Source organism: Drosophila innubila, chromosome X (assembly GCF_004354385.1).
Source record: "Drosophila innubila isolate TH190305 chromosome X, UK_Dinn_1.0, whole genome shotgun sequence".
Classification (NCBI taxonomy): Eukaryota; Metazoa; Arthropoda; class Insecta; order Diptera; family Drosophilidae; genus Drosophila; species Drosophila innubila.
The window spans coordinates 15872095-15880579 of record NC_047626.1 but is presented as its reverse complement, the minus strand read 5'-3'; the positions used below and the strand labels follow the sequence as shown (position 1 = coordinate 15880579).

The window sequence follows — 8485 nt, the reverse complement described above, 5'->3', positions numbered from 1 at the left end:
CCAACTGGTTGCATCTGTGCTCAGATCCGGCGGCAACAGGACATGAGGAAGTCAGGTGCAAAGTGCACCCCACCAAAGCTGAACGGTCTTGGGTACGATTCGCCCTTTCCTTATCCCAAGCGTTTGTCCAAAGGTCGTAACCGTCGTGCACTCTGTAAGTGCTCAATGAAATCGGATTTCTATATCTAAATCTTAGTTAATTATTCTCTCTATAGTTATCTTCACTGTGGTGAACAGCCTCGTGTTGCGGCTGCAACGTTTCCTGACTCTGACCAACAGCAACTTCTGCATCCCTCTGCCCCCGCCTCCATCTGTCGTCCTCGTAGAGCTGCCAAAGCAGGCTGCGACTTCCACTTCAGCTACTACTGGGACTGAGACTGAGACTTTGGCCAGAACCAAATTGAAGCCTACTTCGAGCACTTTGGGAACAGGTGCTCTGCCAAAGCCCAAAGTCGAAAGATTCAATCAGACTGTCAAGGGAACTACAAAACTAAAGGCAACAACTACAAAACGTTTACGCAGTACAATATTATACAAAACATCAAATTCAAGAATTCAATTTCGAATATAGTTCGCTCTCAATTCTCTTGCAGAGCGACTGAGAAGACCAACACTGCTGGAACCGGAGATTGACATGGACTGTGAGTTTGGCATGGATTATATTCAGAAATTTCGATCGGATCGCGTGCGTGAAGATTCCATGGATAATCATAATCATCGTATGTCTGGCCCATCGGCTTGTGGAGTCCGCATCGTGGCCAAAACTACCATGGAGCTAATGCCCTTGGGTAAGTAGAGTCTTGAGGCAAGAATTCTCTCCATCTTAAGCTCCTCATAGTAAGCGATCAGATTGACGAGGAAGAGCTTTGTGAGTCGCTGTCTGGCTTGACCATAATTGAGGATGCTGAGCCGCAGACCAAGCAGCTGAAACAGACTGAGATGTCCACCTGGCCTCGTCCTGATTCCCAGATCGAGACTCGTCCCTGCTCTCCCGAATCGCACACAGAGGAGCTCAACTCGTATACCATTTTGCCAGCTGTGCTGAAGAGCAATGGATTCGTGGACCTAATGCCGAGCACCTCAGCCCAGGCTCGAGCTTTGGCCCTGGCCATGCATCAACAACAACCTTCCTCTGTCTCCTCGTCGCCACTCTCCTCCTCACATCGCTCCTCAGTTCGACCTTATCCAGAGTATTCGCCATCAAACACTCCACCAAGTAAGAATTGATATGCCATTGATTTTGATTCAACAACAATGTTTCTCCCAGTTGCTGATCCCTTCTCAGGCACGCCCTTGACACAGTTTAATTTCACATACATACACTCGACTGGTAAGTCAAGGTTATCGGTTTTCACAATTGACTTATTGTCTTCACCTTATAGAATCACCACAGCCTGCACCACCACCACCGCCCCCTCCATCACCGATGTTCAGCAACAGTTTCTCTTTTGGCCACTCCAATCCGTTGGCCAATCTGCCACATTTGGCTGGAAAGGAAAACGGCAATATTCAGTTCAATCAGTTTGATGCTTGTGCAGAGGATTATTCTCCGTCAGGCCCCTCAAGTAAGTCTATGTCCCTGTAAAAGATAGAAATATATGAGGGAAACAATTTTTGGTCTTATATTCATCTAATATGCTATTTCCACGACCACTCACATTTTCCACATTTGCTCACATTTGAATGTGCCTCATATTTGGCTTTCCACGACCAAATGTGAAACTGTTAAGACACTTAAAGCAAAGCAGCTGTTCGGCTTCTGTGCACAAATTATAAAAATCAGACAATATTAACATTTTATTATTTATTATGATATTATAATTGGCGCGAATTTAATGCCTACCGATTTTATTGATGAAAACAGCTGGTTAAGGTGATAATTGCTTTTTTTTACGAGTTTATCGATAAACATCGCGTGTTCGATAAAAAAATACTGAAATTCACCGGGTCAAATGACAAAAAATCGGCTCATTCATTATAAATGAGCCAAAATGATCATTCGGATTTTGTACTGAAATGAAGTCCACACTTCGGCCAAATGATGAAAATGGCGTCGAATGAGCCAAATGTGGTGTCGTGGAAATAGGCTATTAGACATTGTTTTCTCTTATTAAGAAGAATTTTAGTTTTCCAATGAGATACTATAATACTAATATAATCCAAATATAGTTACGCTACTTAAACCTTTTTAAGGACATTTAGTCTTAAGAAACTAAAAACTTACAAAGCATTAATATTTTGCGTACTATTTTTTCCTTTCAGACTATCGTTAAATGTTGGAATTCTTCAATATATATATATTTTAAAGTAATCAATAATAACTTCTATGGATTCTCAATAAACAAGCTTCAAGTTTCACACGGCAAATCAATGAAGGAGAAACTCAGCTCAAGAAATTGCGCTTCGTAGAGTTACCCAAGTACTTGTTATTTATCAAGTTCTAAAGTTTTTTTTTCTTCAAAACGGTCATTGGACGCATCGCTAGTCAAATCAATTTACGTTGCACGCATTCAAGACGAGACAGTTCTCCAACTGCTGCCACGTCTCCACGTTGATGCCACGGAAATGCCAAAGTGGCAGATAAAAACAACAATAACAAGATTGAAAAGGCAATGGCAAAACGGAGCATCAAATCAAAAAACAATTACGAGGCAAATGACATTATCAAATGTCAAATGTCATGTTTAGGAAAATGTTGTTGAGCGCTACCTCCCCTGCTCACAAAAGCGCCCTCCAAACGGGACAAAAAAAAAAAAAGCCAAAAAAAATAAGAGACAAGAAAATGCAAAGCAGCAGCAAATTTGTTCAAGGCAATTTTTCAATTCATTGAAGTGGAATCCATAGGAAAATAAAAAAAAAAAAAAAAAAAAAGCGAGTCTGGAAATTTGAACGGTTTTAGTCGCGGACAAAACGCGCGCGTGCAATGAAGTAAGCGCCACTTGACTTACGGCCCTCGAATTGCTTACAGCAACAAGATATAGATCCACACTCGGGAGCTGGGCAACCAATTGGCCAACCCACCACTCAATGTTTGACCCCCAAACTTCAGCCGCCCTTTAGAATCCAACCCCACACAATCCTCCAAAGAAGCTGCCAGTCTGTCGTCCAAAGTATCTGAAATCAAAATCTAGATTTTTGATTCTTTTATACACGCGTATTAGACCCCCCCTCCCCTCCTCTGCCATTCGGGGCACCCTTACCACAGCGACCACCAATTTGGTGGAGAGGCGGGGGCAGAGTTTGTTTGTTGGTTTATTCGTTGTTCTTTGTTCGCTTTCGTTGCTTTCGTTTCTATCGTTCTTTTGAATACGCTCTCTGGGCTTGGCTTTAAGCTTGTTGTCTCTAAGTAATCCTGCCTTTCATTATTGGCTGCAATGCGATGCTCTGGCTAATATTGTGGCCAACTTAAAGACAGCAGCAGATTTATGCCAAATAAATAAATAAATAAATAAATAAATTGGGAAACCAGCCGATGCTACCTGGTGACATATGTCCCTCGTCGCATATTGATGTACGGGCATCAATCAACTGGTTGCCACGGGGAACAGCCCTTAAAGGGAACAGCCCTCTAATGTCCAGATGGAGGTCAATATGCTGCACAGTCATAAGGGACTTGACTGCGTGTGTGTTGTCATCAATTGCAAGCAAGTCAAGGTGAAACTTATTATTATTATTTCCAATGACACTAGCTGAAAGTGCAAGCTCAATTTTGAGCAACCATTAAGCTAAGACTTTTATTCAAGCTAATTAAAGATCTGAATGAAATACCCATTAATGTTTATATTATTACAAATAATCGCGTTTTTCAGTAAACATTTTTAAATAAAAACTTAAATTATTTCCAAGAAATCTACGAAATATACATAAAATATAGATTAATTTTTGGTCTTAATGTAATAGCCTATTTCCACGACAGCACATTTGGCTAATTCGACGCCATTTTCATCATTTGGCCCAAATGTGGACTTCATTTCAGTACAAAATCCGAATGATCATTTTGGCTCATTCATAATGAATGAGCCGATTTTTTGTCATTTGACCCGGTGAATTTCAGTATTTTTTTATCGAACACGCGATGTTTATCGATAAACTCGTAAAAAAAGCAATTATCACCTTAACCAGCTGTTTTCATCAATAAAATCGGTAGGCATTAAATTTGCGCCAATTATATTATCATAATAAATAATAAAATGTTGTTATTGTCTGCTTTTTATAATTTGTGCACAGAAGCCGAACAGCTGCTTTGCTTTAAGTGTCTTAAAAGTTTCACATTTGGTCGTGGAAAGCCAAATATGAGGCACATTTAAATGTGAGCAAATGTGGCAAATGTGAGTGGTCGTGGAAATAGCCTATAAATCTAAGCAACATTCAAATTATTTCTTTATACATTTTTAACCAACTCGTTTTCAACTTTCATGTGCTTTGACAATAATGCATCTACTGTCATTGGTAATTGATAATGTGTCAAAGTGAACACTTTGATGGTCTCTTAGAGCTTATAAGTAATTTTATTTATTAGACATATGTAGAGATACACACCCATACTATACCGAGTATGGAATATGGAATATGCCTTCATTGGGGGCTTATTGAACAATAAATGATTATTGTAATTTATTTCAGTCGAGTGGCATCGCAGTCATTAGTATCATTGGTGAGTTGAAAACTATTAAGGACACGAGCAGGACCTTGAGTATGGTAAACTTGACTGCCATTAGTCCTGGACGCACATATGTCACAACCTCCCCATGATGGAAAAACAAACAAACAAGCCAATGGAAAAAGAAGTACAAGAACAAGAGAAGGAAGAGACGGAAGAGATGGAGCGGGGAGGAGGTAAAAGAATGAAATGAAAATGAAAATGAAAAATGATCTCATAGCCAAAGCAAAATTGCATGATGTTGGCCAGGGGCATGTTTGAAGAGGTGTGGCGGCATTCATCCAATTGCCATAATTTATCTGTCACATGTCGAATGTGTGTCAACGTCAACCCACCACTAAGGATATATCCATCTACCTACACACCCCTACACCCTCCCCCTCCCCCTACCCTCCATCCATCCTCCCATCCTTCCAGCTTTTCCTTTCAGCCCATTCATTCCACATCCCGCCCACCCACTGGGCTGGGATCTATGGCAATGCTGTCGGTCAGTTGTCATTAATATTTATTATGTCACATGCATGCAGTCCACCGTTTTAAGTTAAGGGTCCTGGCTCCTGGGTCCCAGATCCTGGCTACCGACTCCAACTCCAGCTTCGGTTCCGATTACGTGCCGGGGCAGCTGGCGTTTGCTATTTTAATATGCTGCATGAATATGAAAGTAGCAAGGGATAAACATAGAACTAAGCATATATCTTAATCTTTGTCGCTGCCATTTAAAACAAATACAGGATGTTCGCTTCCAACCTAAAATCAAACTCATTTTATCACAACTCACTCTGGTGACAGCAAAAGTAAATTTCTTTCATTTGAAATCATTAAAAGTCAATCAAACTTTTATTGGCGATATCACAATCTCGTTTAGAGTTCGCAACTAAATTAAACAATTCGTACCGGAACTTACTCTATTAATACGAGTAATTAAGGGAGTATATAATATTATATAATTTATTAAAGAATATTCATCTTAATCCTAATAATGTGCTCTCACTGGTGACAGCTCCACAAGATTCTTTATTTCTTTTTATTGACTGATACTAAATATGTACGAGTATAATTAATTGATTTACTTTATTTACTGATACTAAATATGTATAATTCATTGATTAATATTACATTAATAAACAAACCTCGGGAAATTGTGAGCTGAAATAAAACCAAAATTTAAATATATTTACATATGTAAATTTTCTGATCTTTCATTTGGCACACAATTATAATGCTAATAAACAGAAACTAAATATCATATGAAATTCTGAAGGTTCGTTGCTTGTTTTTCTTTTGGGACATGGAGGCGTGGCATAAGGCTTTGATCACTAACTAAGTCTAAGTACCTGGCGCCCAGTCACGCCCACTCCAGTCGCATCGGCCCCTGATGACACCCAGGCCCGCACAATGGGCTCATTAGGCGTTTAATGGAATACGTAATGCTAGTCCAGTTGATAAAGTGCCCAGTGGGTCTGTGGCTAGTGGGTGGCTCAGTGGTGGTGGTTGATATGCCGCCAGAGCGAGCAAAACTAACAAACTAATCCAATATTTTTATTACGAAATGCCATTAAGGGTCATTGAATATTGTGGCATAATAAATAAATGGCCAGGCTACACACACACACACACACACTCATTCTCATATAGACAGAGTTTCATATGAGAAACGATTGCGTTGCCTTTGCCTGGGTTATAATCCCAGCTATCAACGGCATCATTATTCAAAGACGGATTTGCGCGACGATACACCAAAAATTCTGTCTGAGTCTGAGTGTGTGTGTGTGTGTGTGTGTGTGTGTGTGTGTGTGTGTGTGTGTGTGTGTGTGCAACTGACTCACATACATCAAAGCGCCTTAACTCCCCGACTGATGTGACTGACTACTCAAAAAGCGATTTTTTGTGCTGTTGCTTCTGCTGTCTCAGATTAAAGTCATTACCAACGAATTCAAGTACGAATATATCTGCATATGGTGTATATATATATATATATATGTTAATTACTTATGTTCACAGAGCAGACCCATTTCATATGCTAGCTTAACAAATCCTAGTACATTTAAAGATATAAATAAACTGTTCCCCCAAGTCAAAAAAATAAAATAAAATAAATAAATTAAAATGTATATTGGAGAACTGCAACTTTTTTGACTGGCACAATATGTACCATACAATGTATTGCTTTGATTGATACTTGATTGAGATACAGTTTGTCATGAGTGAGACTGAAACTTAGTAAAAGTTTAAATGAGTTGCTTACTAATATGATTGATATGATTGAGACTTGATTAAAGAACAGTTGAGTTGCTTACTTATATGATTGATATGATTGAGACTTGATTGAAGAACAGTTGAGTTGCTTACTAATATGATTGAGACTTGATTGAAGAACAGTTGAGTTGCTTACTAATATGATTGATATGATTGAGACTTGATTGAAGAACAGTTGAGTTGCTTACTAATATGATTGATATGATTGAGACTTGATTGAAGAACAGTTGAGTTGCTTACTTATATGATTGATATGATTGGGACTTGATTGAAGAACAGTTGAGTTGCTTACTTATATGATTGATATGATTGAGACTTGATTGAAGAACAGTTGAGTTGCTTACTAATATGATTGATATGATTGAGACTTGATTGAAGAACAGTTAATACACTTGAACTTCTTCCGTGGTGACATGCAAGCATTGATCAGTTGAGATTCCCTAAGTCTAATTTGGCACTACATTCATGCGAAACTGAAACTTTTAGAACGGAGGTTTCTTCTATAATTGCGACTTGATTGAAGTGCAGACTACAGAGTGGAACTGACGCACTACCTTGTCGTGAAACTGATACTGATTGAAGTTTGTTGCAAGTCTTTTACGTCGCCTTTAACGCGCTAAAGTCCAGCAATCAGTACAGTTCACACCCAGAAATGGATACGGTGCTTTTACCGGGTACGGTTGTTGGGTACGGCAAGAACCGACGACCAACGTCCGCTTAATTAGTCCGTTTTGTTTAAAATGATTTTGATGACGATGGCGATGGCAATGACGATGACGATGAAGCTGAAGCTGAAGCTGATTTCCCGTGCTCGTCACTGACCTTTACTCCAACTCCAACCCCAACCCCAATCCCCAATTCCTACCCCTACCTCGACTGCGACTCTGACTACGAGTGCGATGCCATTTTTTGCGTGCTTCCTGCAGGTCTTTCACTGCCTTGTTTGCCAGCAATTCAATTTGCTGTCCATGCACGTTATGTTTTCTCCTTTCTAATACCCTTACAGTGGGTATTATAATTTTGCCACAAAATGTGTAACGCATTGTTATTTCGAATCACAACTAGCTAAGAATATATAGTCATGAGTCATGCCATTAAAAATATTTTAACTATGTTAAATACACTTTTTTTTGCATATTTGCAACATAACAATTATACTAATATATTTCGCAATATATAAAAAAATATAGGAAAGTCGTGTTTTGTGTAAGTAAATTTGCAGCACAGAAATTATTTAACTTTTGAAATTACTTAACTATATTGATATTTTTTCCAAATCAGATTGTCGTTTTCCCGCATACTATATTTTGTGATATTCATATTTAACAGCGCATCAAGTATTCTGATGCAAATTTGTATTATACCTGTTTTTTTCTTATTTTTTTTTCCATATTTTTTACTTATTTTTTCAAGAGCTATTTCTAGTACTTTATAATATTTAAATAAATTATTTAGTAATTTTTATGTTTGTCAGATCTAGATATAAAGCTAAAACACAAGAATCTAAACTAATAAACTAAGAAAATCTATTTAATATATTTTTGCTTTATATGTAAAACAAATTACCGC

The 8485-nt window shown here is 38.5% G+C and overlaps 1 protein-coding gene across 1 annotated transcript; it reads left to right on the top strand.

Moving 5' to 3' along the window:
* The first annotated feature begins 463 nt into the window (after window positions 1-463).
* Window positions 464-2768, top strand: LOC117790851 (palladin-like). The gene is made up of 5 exons (XM_034630463.1): window positions 464-788; window positions 839-1216; window positions 1268-1330; window positions 1383-1565; window positions 2263-2768. The coding sequence occupies exons 1-5, from the start codon at window positions 635-637 to the stop codon at window positions 2271-2273; spliced, it is 789 nt and encodes a 262-aa protein (XP_034486354.1). The 5' UTR covers window positions 464-634; the 3' UTR covers window positions 2274-2768.
* Window positions 2769-8485: the final 5717 nt, after the last annotated feature.

Bases quoted from the DNA above. Each gene is read 5' to 3' on its own strand.
- LOC117790851 (XM_034630463.1), top strand. From the start codon at position 635: ATGGACTGTGAGTTTGGCATGGATTATATTCAGAAATTTCGATCGGAT. The intron at 1,217-1,267 runs GTAAGAATTGAT...TGTTTCTCCCAG, and splicing joins GCCATCAAACACTCCACCAA to TTGCTGATCCCTTCTCAGGC. The intron at 1,331-1,382 runs GTAAGTCAAGGT...TTCACCTTATAG, and splicing joins CACATACATACACTCGACTG to AATCACCACAGCCTGCACCA.